General features: G+C 38.7%; 1 protein-coding gene across 3 annotated transcripts in view; it reads left to right on the top strand.

Annotated features, from left to right (window-relative positions):
* The window catches only part of Pcl (polycomb protein Pcl), a 141,707-nt gene that overhangs the window by 78,577 nt on the left and 41,304 nt on the right, over positions 1-21,826 (top strand). For all 3 annotated transcript variants that reach the window (XM_071669356.1, XM_071669357.1, XM_071669355.1), the window contains exons 4-6: positions 15,005-15,142; positions 15,913-16,113; positions 17,383-17,568. In XM_071669356.1, the coding sequence (XP_071525457.1) occupies positions 15,005-15,142; positions 15,913-16,113; positions 17,383-17,568 (525 nt within the window). The remainder of the gene's footprint in view (positions 1-15,004; positions 15,143-15,912; positions 16,114-17,382; positions 17,569-21,826) is intronic.

Genomic DNA, 21,826 nt, shown 5'->3' with positions numbered 1-21,826 from the left:
TAGTTGCCTTCTACGACACACAGGGAATACGTGGGAAGTATTGTTTCTCCCCGATCCCCAGATATATATATATATATATATATATATATATATATATATATATATATATATATATGTATGTACATGTGTATGGGGGGGGGGGTTGGGCCATTTCTTTCGTCTGTTTCCTTGCGCTACCTCGCAAACGCGGGAGACAGCGACAAAGTATAAAAAAAAAAAAAAAAAAAAATATATATATATATATATATATATATATATATATATATATATATATATATATATATATATATATTTCTTTTTTTTTTTTTTTCTTGCTTTGTCGCTGTCTCCCGCGTTTGCGAGGTAGCGCAAGGAAACAGACGAAAGAAATGGCCCAACCCACCCCCATACACATGTATATACATACGTCCACACACGCAAATATACATACCTACACAGCTTTCCATGGTTTACCCCAGACGCTTCACATGCCCTGATTCAGTCCACTGACAGCACGTCAACCCCGGTATACCACATCGCTCCAATTCACTCTATTCCTTGCCCTCCTTTCACCCTCCTGCATGTTCAGGCCCCGATCACACAAAATCTTTTTCACTCCATCTTTCCACCTCCAATTTGGTCTCCCAGTTCTCCTCGTTCCCTCCACCTCCGACACATATATCCTCTTGGTCAATCTTTCCTCACTCATTCTCTCCATGTGCTCAAACCATTTCAAAACACCCTCTTCTGCTCTCTCAACCACACTCTTTTTATTTCCACACATCTTTCTTACCCTTACATTACTTACTCGATCAAACCACCTCACACCACACATTGTCCTCAAACGTCTCATTTCCAGCACATCCATCTTCCTGCGCACAACTCTATCCATAGCCCACGCCTCGCAACCATACAACATTGTTGGAACCACTATTCCTTCAAACATACCCATTTTTGCTTTCCGAGATAATGTTCTCGACTTCCACACATTCTTCAAGGCTCCCAGAATTTTCACCCCCTCCCCCACCCTATGATCCACTTCCGCTTCCATGGTTCCATCCGCTGCCAGATCCACTCCCAGATATCTAAAACACTTTACTTCCTCCAGTTTTTCTCCATTCAAACTTACCTCCCAATTGACTTGACCCTCAACCCTACTGTACCTAATAACCTTGCTCTTATTCACATTTACTCTTAACTTTCTTCTTTCACACACTTTACCAAACTCAGTCAATAGCTTCTGCAGTTTCTCTTATGAATCAGCCACCAGCACTGTATCATCAGCGAACAACAACTGACTCATTTCCCAAGCTCTCTCATCCCCGACAGACTTCATACTTGCCCCTCTTTCCAAAACTCTTGCATTCACCTCCCTAACAACCCCATCCATAAACAAATTAAACAACCATGGAGACATCACACACCCCTGCCGCAAACCTACATTCACTGAGAACCAATCACTTTCCTCTCTTCCTACATGTACACATGCCTTACATCCTTGATAAAAACTTTTCACTGCTTCTAACAACTTGCCTCCCACACCATATATTCTTAATACCTTCCACAGAGCATCTCTATCAGCTCTATCATATTCCTTCTCCAGATCCATAAATGCTACATACAAATCCATTTGCTTTTCTAAGTATTTCTCACATACATTCTTCAAAGCAAACACCTGATCCACACATCCTCTACCACTTCTGAAACCACACTGCTCTTCCCCAATCTGATGCTCTGTACATGCCTTCACCCTCTCAATCAATACCCTCCCATATAATTTACCAGGAATACTCAACAAACTTATACCTCTGTAATTTGAGCACTCACTCTTATCCCCTTTGCCTTTGTACAATGGCACTATGCACGCATTCCGCCAATCCTCAGGCACCTCACCATGAGTCATACATACATTAAATAACCTTACCAACCAGTCAATAATACAGTCACCCCCTTTTTTAATAAATTCCACTGCAATACCATCCAAACCTGCTGCCTTGCCGGCTTTCATCTTCCGCAAAGCTTTTATTACCTCTTCTCTGTTTACCAAATCATTTTCCCTAACCCTCTCACTTTGCACACCACCTCGACCAAGCACCCTATATCTGCCACTCTATCATCAAACACATTCAACAAACCTTCAAAATGCTCACTCCATCTCCTTCTCACATCACCACTACTTGTTATCACCTCCCCATATATATATATATATATATATATATATATATATATATATATATATATATATATATATATATATATTATCCCTGGGGATAGGGGATTAAGAATACTTCCCACGTATTCCCTGCGTGTCGTAGAAGGCGACTAAAAGGGGAGGGAGCGGGGGGCTGGATATCCTCCCCTCTCGGGTTTTTTTTTTTTTTTTTCAATTTTCCAAAAGAAGGAACAGAGAATTGGGCCAGGTGAGGGTATTCCCTCAAAGGCCCAGTCCTCTGTTCTTAACGCTACCTCGCTAATGCGGGAAATGGCGAATAGTTTGAAAGAAAAGAAAAGAAATATATATATATATATATATATATATATATATATATATATATATATATATATATATATATATATATATATATATGTTTATATTTATTTTGCTTTGTCGCTGTCTACCGCGTTTGCGAGATAGCGCAAGGAGCCTTGAAGAATGTGTGGAAGTCGAGAACATTATCTCGGAAAGCAAAAATGGGTATGTTTGAAGGAATAGTGGTTCCAACAATGTTGTATGGTTGCAAGGCGTGGGCTATGGATAGAGTTGTGCGCAGGAGGGTGGATGTGCTGGAAATGAGATGTTTGAGGACAATGTGTGGTGTGAGGTGGTTTGATTGAGTAAGTAATGTAAGGGTAAGAGAGATGTGTGGAAATAAAAAGAGCATGGTTGAGAGAGCAGAAGAGGGTGTTTTGAAATGGTTTGGGCACATGGAGAGAATGAGTGAGGAAAGATTGACCAAGAGGATATATGTGTCGGAGGTGGAGGGAACGAGGAGAAGTGGAGACCAAATTGGAGATGGAAAGATGGAGTGAAAAAGATTTTGTGTGATCGGGGTCTGAACATGCAGGAGGGTGAAAGGAGGGCAAGGAATAGAGTGAATTGGATCGATGTGGTATACCGGGGTTGATGTGCTGTCAGTGGATTGAATCAGGGCATGTGAAGTGTCTGGGGTAAACCATGGAAAGTTGTGTGGGGCCTGGATGTGGAAAGGGAGCTGTGGTTTCGGGCATTATTGCGTGACAGCTGGAGACTGAATGTGAACGAATGGGGCGTTTGTTGTCTTTTCCTAGTGCTACCTCGCACACATGAGGGGGGAGGGGGATGGTATTCCATGTGTGGCGAGGTGGCGATGGGAATGAATAGGGGCAGACAGTGTGAATTGTGTGCATGGGTATATTTGTATGTATCTGTGTGTGTATATATATGTGCACATTGAGATGTATAGGTATGTATATTTGCGTGTGTGTGTACATTGTGTATGGGGGTGGGTTGTGCCATTTCTTTCGTCTGTTTCCTTGCGCTACCTGGCAAACGTGGGAGACAGCGACAAAGCAAAATAAAAAAATATATATATGTATATATATATATATATATCTTTTCTTTTTTCTTTTTTGCTTTGTCGCTGTCTCCCGCGTTTGCGAGGTAGCGCAAGGAAACAGATGAAAGAAATGGCCCAACCCACCCCCATACACATGTATATACATACGTCCACACACGCAAATATACATACCTACACAGCTTTCCATGGTTTACCCCAGACGCTTCACATGCCTTGATTCAATCCACTGACAGCACGTCAACCCTGGTATACCACATCGCTCCAATTCACTCTATTCCTTGGCCTCCTTTCACCCTCCTGCATGTTCAGGCCCCGATCACACAAAATCTTTTTCACTCCATCTTTCCACCTCCAATTTGGTCTCCCTCTTCTCCTCGTTCCCTCCACCTCCGACACATATATCCTCTTGGTCAATCTTTCCTCACTCATTCTCTCCATGTGCCCAAACCATTTCAAAACAACCTCTTCTGCTCTCTCAACCACGCTCTTTTTATTTCCACACATCTCTCTTACCCTTACGTTACTTACTCGATCAAACCACCTCACACCACACATTGTCCTCAAACATCTCATTTCCAGCACATCCATCCTCCTGCGCACAACTCTATCCATAGCCCACGCCTCGCAACCATACAGCATTGTTGGAACCACTATTCCTTCAAACATACCCATTTTTGCTTTCCGAGATAATGTTCTCGACTTCCACACATTCTTCAAGGCTCCCAGAATTTTCGCCCCCTCCCCACCCTATGATCCACTTCCGCTTCCATAGTTCCGTCCGCTGCCAGATCCACTCCCAGATATCTAAAACACTTCACTTCCTCCAGTTTTTCTCCATTCAGACTCACCTCCCAATTGACTTGACCCTCAACCCTACTGTACCTAATAACCTTGCTCTTATTCACATTTACTCTTAACTTTCTTCTTCCACACACTTTACCAAACTCAGTCACCAGCTTCTGCAGTTTCTCACATGAATCAGCCACCAGCACTGTATCATCAGCGAACAACAACTGACTCACTTCCCAAGCTCTCTCATCCCCAACAGACTTCATACTTGCCCCTCTTTCCAAAACTCTTGCATTCACCTCCCTATATATATATATATATATATATATATATATATATATATATATATATATATATATAGATAGATAGATAGATTTTTTTTTTATAAACTATTCGCCATTTCCCAATTAGCGAGGTAGCATTTAGAACAGAGGACTGAGTCTTAGAGGGAATATCCTTATTAGGCCTCCCTCTCTGTTCCTTCTTTTGGAATATTAAAAATGAGAGGGAAAGGATTTGCAGCCCCCCCATTCCCTCCCCTTTTAGTCGCCTTCTATGACACGCATGGAATACATAGGAAGTATTCTCTCTCCCCTATATATATTTGTTATACTTTCTCGCTGTCTCCGGTGTTAGCTAGGTAGCGCAAGGAAACAGACGAAAGAATGGCCCAACCCATCCACATACACCTGTATATACATACTCGTCCACACATGCACATGTATATATATTCATTTATTTATATTTATTCTACTGTAAGTGAAAAGTCACTTTTATTGAGGCTGTATGATTGCCTGTTAACAAAATAAAGAACAGGCTAATCAGAGTACTTCTTGCCTCAAATGAGTCCATCCTGTCTCCTCAAATGAGTGTAGCAAAGCCTTGGGCAGTGGAAGCCGGTGGGAAAGGGTTCTTTATTAACACCAGGATCTTTTCAGAAGGGGTTCCTTTGGGTAATTATAGATAGATATGTAACATTTGCTAGATTCTGATTTATCTGGTTGAAAGTTTGGAACGTTTGCATTGCTGTTTTGTGTGTGTTAGTTATTGGTTTAATACAGGTTGTGATAATGATGAGTAATGATTCTGATTGAACATGGATGTTGATATGATTAGTTTAACTGGAATAGTTTTGAGTTAGATGGAAGCATTAAAGGAATTCCTGTGGTGTGGACTTTATTTGCATGACTTGAAATTTGCTTTATGGTGCAACTGCCTGTGAATTTTGGAAGTAAGATTATTTCAGGATCATTGATACGTTTTGTATACTTGCATCTCAGGACATTCTACAATCTGCATGCATGTTCACATTCTCCCTTTCCAAAAATTCCTTAGTAAACCATACAGAGATGAAAACCATCATTTTGCTCACTCTTTATGCTGATGTGGATTTTTGCTTTGCATGCATTTATGTGCTTTCAGCACGTTACAAGCATGCTCATACCCTTGTGACATAATGGTACTGACATAGTGACAAACAGACAGACCAAAATACAGTACCCTTCATTCTTTTCGAGTTTTTGTTTGTTCCCCTTTCTCCTATTAGAATGACAGTTAAAAGATAATGACAAAAAAGGCTTAGATCTGTGAAGTCTTCAGAAGAAATGTGTTCTCCAGAAAGTTTTTTTTTCACTATTAGCAAAAATGTTTATTTGACTTTGATATATAGACATGTATTTTTCATAATGAAAAATTGAATGTGAATGGATGAGAACATAAAGTAAAAATCAAAGATTGAGTGATGGAGATGTGATTTAAGATATATACGTACATTTTTTTAAAAGTATGTTCAAATTGTTATTATTGTGGCCACCTCCTTGAGGAAGTTCCCTGAGGGAATGGGCATCAGAGATTTAGGTAGGTAGATAGATTGAAATCTAAAAATGAATTAGTTGCATATGGAAGCCTCTACCTAGGAAGAAATGAAGCAATTCTCTCTCTGTCAGCTTCATGTTGTAACTCAACTAGGGATTCTGTCATAATCTTAAACTCTGTTCCACACATAGAAGAATGTTGTTTTGATTCTATTCTCTTTCTCGTTCAGTTCATTAATAGTTTTCCTTTTTTGAAGTTTCTTTTTTTGAAGATATTTCGTAGACACTCCTCATTATGGTTACAGTGTAATATCCGAGTTGTTGACTTATTTTCTTAATTTATGACTGTCAGTGCACAGAAGTCTTCGAGGTGCCAACCCACCCCACAGGAAACAGCATCATCACCCCTTGCATCAGCAAGGTAGTGCCAGGAACATATGAAGAAAGACTGCATCCACTCACATTCATTCTCTAGCTCTCATGTGTGATGCACTGAAACCTTAGCATCCTATACACATCCAGGCCCCACCACAGATCTTTCCATGGTTTATCCCAGATGTTTCACATGCTCTAGTTCGGTCCTTTGATGGCACACGGACCCCCATATATCATATTGTTTTAGTTCACTGTTCCGTGTATGCTTTTCACCCTCCTGCATGTTCAGGCTCTGATCACTCAAGTATTTCTGTTTCACTCTATCTTTCCACCTTCAGTTTGGTCTCATGCTTCTTCTTGTTCCTTTTACTTCTGACACATATATCCTCATTGTCAACTTTTCCTCACTCATTCTCTCCTTATGTCCAAACCATTTCAACGCACCCTCTTCTTCTCTCACCTACGCTCTTTTTGTTACCAAACCTCTCTTACCCTTTCATTACTTACTTGATCAAACCACATCACAACACATATTGACCTCAAAAATTTCATGTCCAACACATCCACTCTCCTCTGCACAACCCCATGTATATCCCATGTCTCACGACCATGTAATATTATTGGCACCACTATTCCTTCAAACGTACCCATTTTTGCTCCAACATAATGTTCTCTCTTCACATATTCTTCATCGCTCCCCGAACCTTCGCCCCTTCCCCCACCCTTTGACTCACTTCCGCTTCCATGGTTCCATTCGCTGCCAAGTCCACTCTCAAATATCTAACACACTTCCCTTCCTCCTGCTTTTTTTCTCCATTTAAACTTAATCCCAACTAACATGTCCCTCAACCTTGCAGAATCTAATAACCTTGCTTTTTTTTTTTTTTTACATTTACTCTCAACTTTCTCCTTTCCCATATTTTTCCAAACTCAGTCACCAACTTCTGCAGTTTTTCACTCAAATTAGCCATAGTGTTGTATCATTGGTAAACAGCAACTACTTACTTCCTGGGTCTTCTCATCCCCCACAGATTGCATGCTCACACCGCTTCAAAACTTGCATTTACTTCCCTCACCACCCCATCCATAAACAAATTAAACAACCATGATGACATTACACACCCTTGCTGGAGACTGACTTTCACTGGGAACCAGTCACTCTCCTCTCTTCCTACTCATACCCACACAGCTTGCCTCCCACACCATGTATTCTTAAAACCTTCGACAAAGCATCTCTATCATCCCTATCATATGCCTATTCCAGATCCGTAAATGCCACGTACGGGTCCATTTGTTTTTCTAAGTGTTTTCTCACACATTCTTCAAAGCAAACACCTTATCCACACTTTCTCTGCCACTTCTGAAACCACACTGTTCTTCCCTAGTCTGATGCTTTCAAAACCCTCTCACTCAGTACCCTCCCATATAATCTTCCAGGTATACTCTACAAACTTATGCCTTTGTAGTTTGAACACTCTACCTTTATCCCCTTTGCCTTTGATGAAATGGCACTATACTTATATTCTGGCAACCTCAGGCACTTCACCATGATTCATACATACATTAAATATCCTTACCGACCAATCAACTACACAGTCACCCTCTTTCTTAATAAATGCAACTGCAATACCATCCAATCCCGCTGCCTTGCTTAATTTCATTTTCCGCAAGGCCATCAGAAGTTTTGCCATGACCACCCTTTTGAGGGAGTTTCCAGAGGGAATGGGTGTTTTATATATACAGTAAACCCTTGCTTCAACAGACCCCAATTGAACAGATTTTGGGTTTAACGAAACGAGCAAATGATACATTAATTGATTTGAAAAATGTGAAAATGAAAAATCTCAAACGCCATACCATGTATTTCATATTGCACTTGTTTTTGGTAGAGTGAGGTATACTCACATTTTCTCGGTCTCAGTCTGCCTCAAGCTACTGTGTGGTCAGGTTGTACAACATACAGTGAATTGGGACTTTATTTATAAAATACTTTTGCAGTCCTTAGAATTCAAAATGGCATCAAGTGATAGAGGACTTAAAAGAAAGCACATGAACTGTATATTGTATTAGAAAATGCCCATAGGTTGCATTCTTGATTTTTTTTAGCTGAATTTTGGCATTAACAGACACCCCCTCCTTCCAATTAGTCTGATAAATTGAGGGTTTAATATATATATATATTTTTTTTTTGCTTTGTTGCTGTCTCCCGCGTTTGCGAGGTAGCGCAAGGAAACAGACGAAAGAAATGGCCCAACCCACCCCCATACACATGTATATACATACGTCCACACACGCAAATATACATACCTACACAGCTTTCCATGGTTTACCCCAGACGCTTCACATGCCTTGATTCAATCCACTGACAGCACGTCAACCCCGGTATACCACATCGCTCCAATTCACTCTATACCTTGCCCTCCTTTCACCCTCCTGCATGTTCAGGCCCCGATCACACAAAATCTTTTTCACTCCATCTTTCCACCTCCAATTTGGTCTCCCTCTTCTCCTCGTTCCCTCCACCTCCGACACATATATCCTCTTGGTCAATCTTTCCTCACTCATTCTCTCCATGTGCCCAAACCATTTCAAAACACCCTCTTCTGCTCTCTCAACCACGCTCTTTTTATTTCCACACATCTCTCTTACCCTTACGTTACTTACTCGATCAAACCACCTCACACCACACATTGTCCTCAAACATCTCATTTCCAGCACATCCATCCTCCTGCGCACAACTCTATCCATAGCCCAAGCCTCGCAACCATACAACATTGTTGGAACCACTATTCCTTCAAACATACCCATTTTTGCTTTCCGAGATAATGTTCTCGACTTCCACACATTCTTCAAGGCTCCCAGAATTTTCGCCCCCTCCCCCACCCTATGATCCACTTCCGCTTCCATGGTTCCATCCGCTGCCAGATCCACTCCCAGATATCTAAAACACTTCACTTCCTCCAGTTTTTCTCCATTCAAACTCACCTCCCAATTGACTTGACCCTCAACCCTACTGTACCTAATAACCTTGCTCTTATTCACATTTGCTCTTAACTATCTTCTTCCACACACTTTACCAAACTCAATCACCAGCTTCTGCAGTTTCTCACATGAATCAGCCACCAGCGCTGTATCATCAGCGAACAACAACTGACTCACTTCTCAAGCTCTCTCATCCCCAACAGACTTCATACTTGCCCCTCTTTCCAAAAATTCTGGGGGCCTTGAAGAATGTGTGGAAGTCGAGAACATTATCTCGGAAAGCAAAAATGGGTATGTTTGAAGGAATAGTGGTTCCAACAATGTTGTATGGTTGCGAGGCGTGGGCTATGGATAGAGTTGTGCGCAGGAGGATGGATGTGCTGGAAATGAGATGTTTGAGGACAATGTGTGGTGTGAGGTGGTTTGATCGAGTGAGTAACGTAAGGGTAAGAGAGATGTGTGGAAATAAAAAGAGCGTGGTTGAGAGAGCAGAAGAGGGTGTTTTGAAGTGGTTTGGGCACGGAGAGAATGAGTGAGGAAAGATTGACCAAGAGGATATATGTGTCGGAGGTGGAGGGAACGAGGAGAAGAGGGAGACCAAATTGGAGGTGGAAAGATGGAGTGAAAAGATTTTGTGTGATCGGGGCCTGAACATGCAGGAGGGTGAAAGGAGGGCAAGGAATAGAGTGAATTGGAGCGATGTGGTATACCGGGGTTGACGTGCTGTCAGTGGATTGAATCAAGGCATGTGAAGCGTCTGGGGTAAACCATGGAAAGCTGTGTAGGTATGTATATTTGCGTGTGTGGACGTATGTATATACATGTGTATGGGGGGGTGGGTTGGGCCATTTCTTTCGTCTGTTTCCTTGCGCTACCTCGCAAACGCGGGAGACAGCGACAAAGTATAATAAAATATATGAAAAATATATATATATATATATATATATATATATATATATATATATATATATATATATATATATATATATATATATATATATATATATTTGTCACTGTCTCCCATGTTAGCGAGGTAGTGCAAGGAAACAGACGAAAGAATGGCCCAACCCGCCCACATACACATGTATATACATACATGTCCACACACGCATATATACATACCTATGCATTTCGATGTATACATATATATACATACACAGACATATACATATATACACATGTACATATTCATACATGCTGCCTTCCTCCATACCCGCCACACATGAAATGGCATCCCCTCCCCCCATGTGTGCGAGAGGTAGTGCTAGGAAAAGACAACAAAGGCCACATTAGTTCACACTCGGTCTCTAGCTGTCATGTGCAGTGCACTAAAACCACAGCTCCCTTTTCACATCCTGGCCTCACAAAACTTATATATACATACATATACATATTCCTATGAGTCCACGGGGAATATAAAACATGAAACAGACTCATAGGAATATCTTGATCATGCGCAAAATTGTGACCCTTTCCAACATATACATATATATACATATACATACATGTACATGCACAGACATAAACATATATACACATGTACATATTCATACTGGCTTACCTTCATCCGTTCCTATCGCATCCCCGCCACACAGGAAGTAGCATCGCTACCCCCTATCCTGCAAGGTAGTGCCAGGAAAGCGACGAAAAATGTCACATTCGTTCACATTCAGTCTCTAACTGTCATGTGTAATGTACCAAAACCACAGCTCCCTATCTTCAACCAGGCCCCACAGACCTTTCCATGGTTTACCCCTGACACTTCACATGCCCTTTGCCTTCATGAGGTTACACTGTGAATGAAAAGTCACATTTGGTGAGGAGGCTGCATCATTGGGAGTGTAGTTTCTCAAGAGAACCTCTCATTCCAAAGGAGTCCACATTTCCCTGCTGTTGGAAGTAGGGCAGCTTCTGGAGTGGTGCAAGAGCCTCTAGAAAGAGGTCCTGGTTAACAATAGTACTTTTTCTTAAACAGAGGTCCTAGGGTAATTATAAATGATAAATGTATATTATATACATATTTTCTCTTTCCTGAGCTAGAGCAATAAATAGAAATCTTCAGCAAATACTTTTTCATTGCTTTAGTGTCTTTAATGCTAAAATAAAATGGTTAGCAACTGAAATGCCTAAAATATTTGTTTGGGTTACGCTGCTTTGAATGTTGAGAATAGCTTATAGGATTTATAGCATAAAGGTAAATGGAAAGAATGATCTTTTATTTGTGGTTGTATTAGTGTATTTTTATTTAGTATGTTTTTGTTATTGTATTTCATGTTCTTCTCATTTTTGGTATAGGATACAATAGTGTACATTTATTTTGGAAGGACTTGTCTTGTTTATAGGTTTTATTGAAGTTTATGAAGTTTAGCTAGCAATTTCTCTATAGTGCTCCTGTGTAATTGCAGTACAACGGTTGCCTTTTTAAAGGTACTATATTACATAGACTAATACAGCCTAATGTTGATCAAGTACTTCTGTGGGAGTAGTGGCTTTGCAGACATATGTATACTGGTATTAGTAAATTAAGTGTTAATTATGAAATGTTTTTGCTAGTGATAAATGTGTCAAGATTTGCTTGATATGTAACTTATGGTTTTATTTCATGACGCTCTTTGTTAAATAGAGGTATAATGTCAGAGTACTTCATTTTCAAAGAAACCTTTACTTGATTTTGATTGGTAGACATAATTGATAGTGTTATTTATGATATGCCCAATTCCTTGAGATATATTGTCCCTGTGTCTGGGAAAATACCATCTCATTTCATGGGGAGAAGTTTGCTTGTATGCATTAGTCAAGAGTGTAAATTTGTCTTTGAAAAAGGGTAATGGTGACTGGTCCTTATTTCTACCATTTGTATGATGATTTGGCATGAAACTGACATTCTGTTTGGGTTTGACTTAATCATTATGGGTTCGTATATTCAATAACTGTTAGATAATCTATTGAAAACTTAAGGGCTATTTTACCTCATAAGAGTAAGGCAGATTTATTTTGTACTTCAAATGATTTTTTGTAATTTAGATTTTGAGTGAAGACTGCTTGAAACATTTTTATCCCTATTTAGGTGATAGGCAGAAAGCATGATAGGTAGTAAGCATGTATTGTGCAAATTTTTTTAGCTGAATATTGTATGTCTTTGTCCTTATATTTAAGTGGATTGTGCTTGAAGCTGTAGTTTTCTCTTGTAGGAAAATTTTGATAGTTCCTCCAACATACTTAAACAGACCTCTTCTGTAGTTGAGTTGGAATGAATATCTTATTACTTTAATAAGGGGATTTTTATCTCAGACCATCAAATGCAACCATACAGATTCACATTTGCTGAGGCCTTTAGCATTAGCCATAATTATCTCATGGATTTTCCCTTTACTCAGAAATTTATTCATACATATTACCTTTTTCATTCACAAGTGCATGGGATGGAACCTGTACTTTAGGCCTTAGATTAGGTAAAGAAAGTAAGAGTGAAAAACAGGTAAACTTGTGATTTTGATATATCAGTTCTGAACATTAAAGAACTTATCCCTTTTTTTTATTTTATTTTATTGAAGTGCATTGGTCTTTCTATGTTTGTTTGTACTTGTGTGCAGTGTTGTATTGAATTAAAAGTTTATGAGATAAGGATTTCTGTTAACTCTCTTCAAGCTTAATCAGCAGTTCATTTTCTTTGGTCAGGATTAGAAGTCAGTTATTTTGATGGCTATTATCTCGTTAAAGATATCTCTAGAGCTTTGCAGTACATTTCATGAATCAGTCCATCTCATACATGATCTGCCTGTTATCCCCTTTTTTTGAACTGTATTAACTCTTTACTGACTAGCCTGTATTGCCATATTGGATGACACATGATTCTCTTTATTTATAATCCATGGAAGTATTGGATGATGCACTGATCATGCATGTTTCTAATCCATGGAAATATTGGATGACTTGCTGCTTAAACGTTTTTCTATTTAATGGGAATAGGATGACACACTGATTGTATGTTTCTAACTTATATTTTCTTTGTCATCTGTTCTTTTTATTTTTTTTGAGTTGTCATCTGTTCTTTTTATTTTTTTTGAGTATGACCTAACTTATTGATTTTGCTGCTCATGATATTTCTTTCATCTCTGCTTTTATTTTTTCCACATTCATACAGGAGTTAGAAGCAATACATCATCATGCATGATGCCTACACATTCCAAACTTACTTTTCCAAGGTCTGTTAATGCAGTTTATGAAATGATAAGGCTAACTGTTCTTTATTTCAAAATTGGTACTTTTCCATCTTACTTTAGAAAAAAAAGATTCTGCAGCAAATGAATAAGTTGTCTGTTATGCAAGTGTTTGTTGTGTTTGCTATAGCAGGGACATAGCATGGGGTTCTCTTTGTCAGTTTTACTTTTATCATTATTTTTGTTTTTATCTTTGCCATCAATATGTGTGTACCTCAGTATTAGTTTTCTTATGCAAGGCAGAGTGCTTTTATCAATTGCTTGTTTGATAATGAAAAACTGAATTGTTATATGGAGTCAAGTATTGATTTCAGTAAGTGTAATCAGTTAACTGTACAAGTCTGAGACTTAGACTTTTTAACTTTGAATGACTTAGATTTGACTGACTTGAACCTGTAGGACCAAACATACAAACACGACTTGAACCTTTAGGACCAAACAAACAAACACTGTACTTTTGACTATGATATTTAGCATGTTTTTTTTCAATTTGCTTTCCGCTGTTATTTTATCCAAAGAATTTTGTTCTTCGTCTTTCACTATACACGGTGTACATGTCCACATATTTACATTTCAATTTGTCATTTTCAAGTGCTTATTATTTTCTTAATTCCAATAGACCTTCATTACTTTCATGTATCTCAGCAGCATACAGGCTTCTAATGGGAGTATTATTACCATTTCCTCATTCATCTTTTATATCACCACGTATGGTAACAATGTCCTTTTCCTTTTCGTGTGACACTTATGTTTATCTGTATCAGAATTTTCTTGTATTCCTTTACTCACTTTCTTGTCTTGGCACATAATCCCATTTTAAATTGCACTTTCATTACACTTTTTTATTTTGTTATTTATACCATTAACATTCTGAAGCTGAATATTTTCTATCCCACCACTAATTCTCCCATAATTTTAAGGTTTGTTTCTTTTTTTAGAAATACGCATAAGTTTTTGTGATGTGACTCGTGTTTAATTTTTAGATTAATTGTAAATAGTTAACTTCTGGTTGAAAAACTTAGACATTTAATGTAGACTATAGTTTTAAAAATGATTTGCATTCAGTTTGATTAATTGATTTAGATATTTTTGAATATGTCTTTTGATATACCATAGAAAAGACATTGTTATATTTTTCTTATCTTGTTCTGTTTTAGATTGGCCTTATTGTAGTATATTTTTCAGAAAGTTTGAAATTATGATTTCTAGTCAGGTTTATAGATATATTGTAGAATTAACTCTATTTAATCCATCCCATCTTGCTATTTATATTATATCTCTTGTGCAGGATGGGGACAGTGAGGGTGACAGTGGGTTTGTTACACCAGACAGCACTACAAAGGAAAAGGTGGCACCTTTCATAGAGGGCGAGGATGTGTTGTCACATGGAAAAGATGGACTCTTCTACCTTGGAATTATAGTTGTGGTAATTTATCATATACATTTTCAGCTTCTGTTATTGCAGATGTTTATGAAGGATTGTAAAAAAAAAAAAAATGACATCTTTGTATGCTTAACATTTCAGTTGTTCAGGAAAATAGTAACAGATTATATATGTTACTTGATGAAAGTACGAATTACAAATGCAAAACTATGTATTATCTTAAAGATTGACTTATTGAAGTTGTACAAGCTGCTTAGATAGCTAATGTATGTGCAACTAAGTGAAATTCTTATTTGAGCAGTTTGAGTAGTGTGTTTTCATATGGTGTGCATAGAAGGCAATTGGAATTTTTGTATTCACTTATCTTTTATGTTTATGGTTGTCATTTGCAGAGATTTAATGTATTTGTAATGCCTACTTCCTTTTTCTACAAATTAGGGTACTTTTGTTCTGTTTTTGCACAAGGTACTTGTGTCATGTTTTACTGGATGTATGATGAAGTTTTTTTTTATATAATTTTTCAAGGTTTGTGGGCTGTGAATATTTTGTTGATGTATTTACACACCCACATGTATATTAAGATGGAAAAACATCTTGTTTTCTGCTTATTGTCAGGTCCATATCGAGGATACCATATATCATTCTACAGGTATCAGTTTTTTATACATTATGGAGTTTGCTGTAAAGTTAACTTAAGATTCGCATTATTCACTAATTTATTGGTGTCTTCATACCTGCATGTTGTATTGAAATATGTAAGAAATAGTCATATTATACACCATTACTCTCATATATTTGTGTACATCTTTCAGGTTGACAGTGAAAATGAGCGTTGCTTGGTTCAGTTTGAGGACAGTACAGCCCACTGGTCTTTATATAAAGATATAACCAAACTGAAGTTGCCAGAGTCAGATGACCTCTGTGTTATCTGCAAGTCTTCCAAGAGCTGGGATACAAATGAAATTGTATTATGTCACATTTGTGAACAAGGTTACCATCAGAATTGCCTCCAGGTGTGTAGTTTACTGTCAAGGCCAATTGTGAAATGAAACAATCCCCTATGGTTTATACTGTGTGTGACTTATCATTGAGAGTGCAGGTGAAAATTTCTGCTTGAGGATCTGTATATAATCATAGTTGTGGGGTAGAGCGAGCAGTTACTTATGGCATTCTCAGAGCCTGTCAGATTGAAAAAACTACAGTACTTCTTGCAAGGGTTAATAGGACAAGATCATACCTACTGGCTTGTTTTTATATATCTATATATAACTTTTCTGTGTATTTTTGAAATGAATTTTTTTCCCCCAAAAAAAGCTTTATTTGAGAATTAATTTATATTTACATGTGGTGGATGAATTCATGAGACCTGAGTCATACATATTCTCAACTTCATATATACTGTATATACTAAGCTGGTCATCAGGTGAGATGCCTATATCCATTTACTTTGTCATGATTCACATCAATTCCAAATCATTTGACAGGTTGTAACAAGTTTTTGTGTATGAGGCCTTTACTAAGGCAATTTTGCCTCGTGCATAGTCTTTCCCAGTTGTTCCATTTTGGTGATTGTTGATGGAATAATGTTTGCCACTTTCCCTGTAAACAGTGGTACCCCTCAGAGTTCTCTCAGTGGGCTCAATTAGGGCAGATGAAGCAGGAAGATATGATATCCCATGGAGTGGTGTCTGGAGTTTGATTTTGGATGATTGGCTCTTGTTTTGGTGGATTGTGCATGCCAGACATAGACTGGATATGTGCAAGTGAGAGAGTTAGTCATTGTTCCTGATGTTACCTCATTAAGGTGGAAAAGGCCCTTAGGTATTAAATAAGAAAATTGTTTAGGGTTTGAGAACATGAAAGCTGTGAGTAATCATAGCTGGAGCCAATAAATTTTCTGTGGTAAGACTGCCAGTTCTGTTTACTGCCAGGTAGCATATTCAGGCTATGAAATTATGATGCATCTTTATCTATGAGACTACTGAAGAATATTTTTTTGAAAGTTGATAGGTTAATATTCTATTATACATGACATCTAGAGAGTGGATGTGAGTGATTGAGGACATTTTCTTCCCTTCATCCTTGTGCTACCTTGATAATGCAGGAAATGGTGAAATTGTATGAAGATATTTTAACATTGCAGCTTAGAAATTATCATGTTTCAGCATTTGTTGTGCAGAAACATCTTAGTAGTTATACTATGAATTAGAGTTCAAGTATATCAGATTCCTTTTTAGTTTATTCATAGACCATGTTGTCATCATTGTTCTGAATACCTCCAGCCAAGAATCGGCAAGGAGTACTGTGAACCAGAGAGCCAGTGGGAGTGCCCAAAGTGTGCTGGACATTCAGCCATGGAGAAAGAAGAACGGAAGAAATCACGGGAGAATTCTCCTAGAAAACAACGTCCACGTCCTCAACAAAATCGCCAATCAGAAGAGAATAATAAGCTAGTCCTGCCTTATGATGTTAGTATTGTGGTTGATATCAGTTTATATCTTTGTTGCACGAACAGAAATTGCTGTTGGCTCTGACAATAGATGGCCCTCACTCTAGTACTCTTTCCACTTTCCATGTAATGCACACTACTTTCAGTTCATTACAGTACCATTCTAATGGGTATCGTTTCATGCATTTTCATTATCTATAGTTGTAAGCAACCTTGGATTGTGTGTTCATTTCATTAGTTGCTTGTAGAATGCATAGCCCTTTCACTGAAAAACGAGAGTTTGGAAAAATTACTGGATTGGCATAATTACTCTTATGGGAAGATTTGCATGTTACAAATTTTATTAACATTTAGTTTATGGCAGAGGGTATTAAAGTGTGGCATTTGTCTGATATGTGTTTGTTAGATATTTTGACATTGCTCAGTAATGTTAGTTTCCATGGATAGATGTTTGTAAAGAAAAATTTGTATGGTACTAATTACGGTACCATTTGATTTGTTTTAACAGTTTTGCCACATGCTTTTGATTGTTGCACTTATTACAGGTTTATGTATCTCCAGTGGTATCTTCTATTAGCTTTGATAAATTGGTACATATTGGAAAGATATGAATTCAAATAACTCTTTCCTTATTCATATTTTCATCTCATAGTTTTGTCTTGGTGCTTCCACGTGGTGCCTTGCTGTTTCAGAATTTTTGTTGGCACTGTGGGTGTGCCACTTAATCATAGGAGGTCAGGGTATGATGCTTAGTATTTTTTGTAAGGAAGAGGATTAGATAGATTTTGGTAACTTGATAACCAGCATCAATCACATATTCAGAAGAGGATATGAAAAATCCAATCCTGCCCTGCCCTGCCCTTATAGTGTAAAAGTGTGTTGTTCTGCACCTTTTGGGTAGCTGGAATTGTTTGGTAGTCTTAAGCTGCCCAAATTAGTACAGAAGCAGATGCTGTAATTATTAATTGGTTGTATTTCCTTCACTGTGTTGGGCAGTTTAAGGACTCTTCATGTTTCTGGTCACCCAGATTTTAAACCTGGCTTTCCAAAACAGCTTGATAGTATACCACCATTTGGTATGTGGGATGAACAGACTTTTTTTCTGCAGTGGATAAAGTTTGAAGAATGCACACTTATTGTCCCTCATACTTACAATTGATGGACCCTAAGATAAAGCACAGCAACCCAAGTGAAACATCAGCACTCCTTAGCTTTTGTGTTTTTTGTTGCAGTCTGTTCCTGCCACACACAAATGAAACATTTGTCAAAGCATTGCCCTCACCTGGTTGGCTTTCACTCAGATAGTAATCATTGTCACACCTCTCAGACACTGTTACATCAAACATGATCAATCTGTCTCACACCACATGTCATTCTCAGGCACCTCATTTCCAGCACATCCTCCCTTTTCCTTTCATGTGCGCTCAGGGCCCAGCTTGCATCTATGTAATACATTCATACATTCCATCTTTGCCTTCCTTCTTCACGCTTAATGCATGCGGGGCCTTAAAATCCCTCTTTCACCCTGTGACTCACTTTAGTTTCGTAGAATCCATCCACTGCTACCTTCACTCCCAGTTAGCTAAAGCACTCCATTTCTTCCAGGCTGTCTCTCTTTAATCTGTTATTCAGAATAACCTTTCTCACCCTGCTGCTGCTCCTCATTACCTTAACTTTGGTCACATTTGCTCATACCTCCATTTATGCTGACTTCCAAACCCTGTCATCAGCTTTTGAAGTTTTTCTCTAAGGCCTGCCACCAAGTCCCAAGTCATTCACCCGCAAACAGCAACTGATTTACTTCCCATCATTGTACAGAAAATGCCTCTTCCTTTATGATTCTCACATTTAACTTCTGTCCATAAGCATTATTTTAAATGTTGGTATCACACATTGTTGATTTAGACTTGCGTTTGTTGTCAACCACTTTTCCCCCTTCCTTATTTCTGGGCACCTGTGCCTTATTCTTGTGGTAAGAACACCTTACTGTATTTAGGAAATCTCTGTTACAAGTCACTCTTTTTTTCTGAATATTTTCCATGCACACTTCAAAGCAGACACAGTCCACTCTTCTCCTGAGGCCGCATTAATCTTTCCCATTGAGCCACTCTGTGCATGATATCACCTCGTCATTTGTCCATCATGTCTCTGTCCCTTGAATGTAGTGCAGCCGTGGGCTGCAGGAGCCTCCAGAAAGGGTTCCTGCATTTTTTGTGTGTTTCTTGCCTTCCTGAATATTCATGCTCCCTTACACTAAAGCCTCCTTCACTCCATCCTCCCATATTAACCTCCAACAACACAAATCATTATTCAGCTCAAAATTTAAGGAGAAATTAGATTAAGGGTTTAATCAACATGATGACTGTGCTGTTATGAAAATTGAGAAGGAGGATATAAGCACAGCAACTGAGAAGCTTATACAGAACTCAGCCCTCGGACTGAATGGGATTCCAGCTATCATTATGAGAGAAATAAACATAGTTGTAGGAAGACTTCTATGATGAGCCAAAGTCTTGACAAAGCAGAAATAGCAGACAACCAGAAAATGGGAGGATTTAAGCTACTACTGAAGCAGTGTGGATCAATTAGCTTGCTTTCACAAGTAATAATGTTCTATAAAAGATTAGTGAAAGGACTCGTACTATAACTGTTGATATGTATGAGTATGGGCATGTATGTATATATGAGTGTATTGGTTTTTCTTCGTCTGTTTCTTGGCACTTCCTTGCTAATGCAGGAAATGGCGATCAAGTATGAAAAAAAGATAATATATATATATATATTTTATATATATATATATATATATATTTTATATATCTTTTTTTCTTTCTTTCAAACTATTCGCCATTTCCCGCATTAGCGAAGTAGCGTTAAGAACAGAGGACTGGGCCTTTGAGGGAATATTTTTTTTTTTTTTTTTTTTTTTTTTTTTTTATACTTTGTCGCTGTCTCCCGCGTTTGCGAGGTAGCGCAAGGAAACAGACGAAAGAAATGGCCCAACCCCCCCCCCCCCCCCCCCATACACATGTATATACATACACGTCCACACACGCAAATATACATACCTACACAGCTTTCCATGGTTTACCCCAGACGCTTCACATGCCCTGATTCAATCCACTGACAGCACGTCAACCCCGGTATACCACATCGATCCAATTCACTCTATTCCTTGCCCTCCTTTCACCCTCCTGCATGTTCAGGCCCCGATCACACAAAATCTTTTTCACTCCATCTTTCCACCTCCAATTTGGTCTCCCACTTCTCCTCGTTCCCTCCACCTCTGACACATATATCCTCTTGGCCAATCTTTCCGCACTCATTCTCTCCATGTGCCCAAACCATTTCAATACACCCTTTTCTGCTCTCTCAACCACGCTCTTTTTATTTCCACACATCTCTCTTACCCTTACGTTACTTACTCGATCAAACCACCTCACACCACACATTGTCCTCAAACATCTCATTTCCAGCACATCCACCCTCCTGCGCACAACTTTATCCATAGCCCACGCCTCGCAACCATACAAAATTGTTGGAACCACTATTCCTTCAAACATACCCAATTTTGCTTTCCGAGATAATGTTCTCGACTTCCACTCATTCTTCAAAGCTCCCAGGATTTTCGCCCCCACCCCCACCCTATGATCCACTTCCGCTTCCATGGTTCCATCCGCTGCCAGATCCACTCCCAGATATCTAAAACACTTTACTTCCTCCAGTTTTTCTCCATTCAAACTTACCTCCCAATTGACTTGACCCTCAACCCTACTGTACCTAATAACCTTGCTCTTATTCACATTTACTCTTGACTTTCTTCTTTCACACTTTTTACCAAACTCAGTCACCAGCTTCTGCAGTTTCTCACATGAATCAGCCACCAGCGCTGTATCATCAGCGAACAACAACTGACTCACTCCCCAAGCTCTCTCATCCACAACAGACTTCATACTTGCCCCTCTTTCCAAAACTCTTGCATTCACCTCCCTAACAACCCCATCCATAAACAAATTAAACAACCATGGAGACATCACACATCCCTGCCGCAAACCTACATATATATATATATATATATATATATATATATATATATATATATATATATGTGGAAGTGTGTGGAAGAAGAAAGTTAAGAGTAAATGTGAATAAGAGCAAGGTTATTAGGTACAGTAGGGTTGAGGGTCAAGTCAATTGGGAGGTGAGTTTGAATGGAGAAAAACTGGAGGAAGTGAAGTGTTTTAGATATCTGGGAGTGGATATGGCAGCGGATGGAACCA

Source organism: Panulirus ornatus, chromosome 14, assembly GCF_036320965.1.
Source record: "Panulirus ornatus isolate Po-2019 chromosome 14, ASM3632096v1, whole genome shotgun sequence".
Taxonomy (NCBI): Eukaryota; Metazoa; Arthropoda; class Malacostraca; order Decapoda; family Palinuridae; genus Panulirus; species Panulirus ornatus.
The sequence above is the reverse complement of the archived record's forward strand: the minus strand, read 5'-3'. Positions and strand labels throughout refer to the sequence as shown.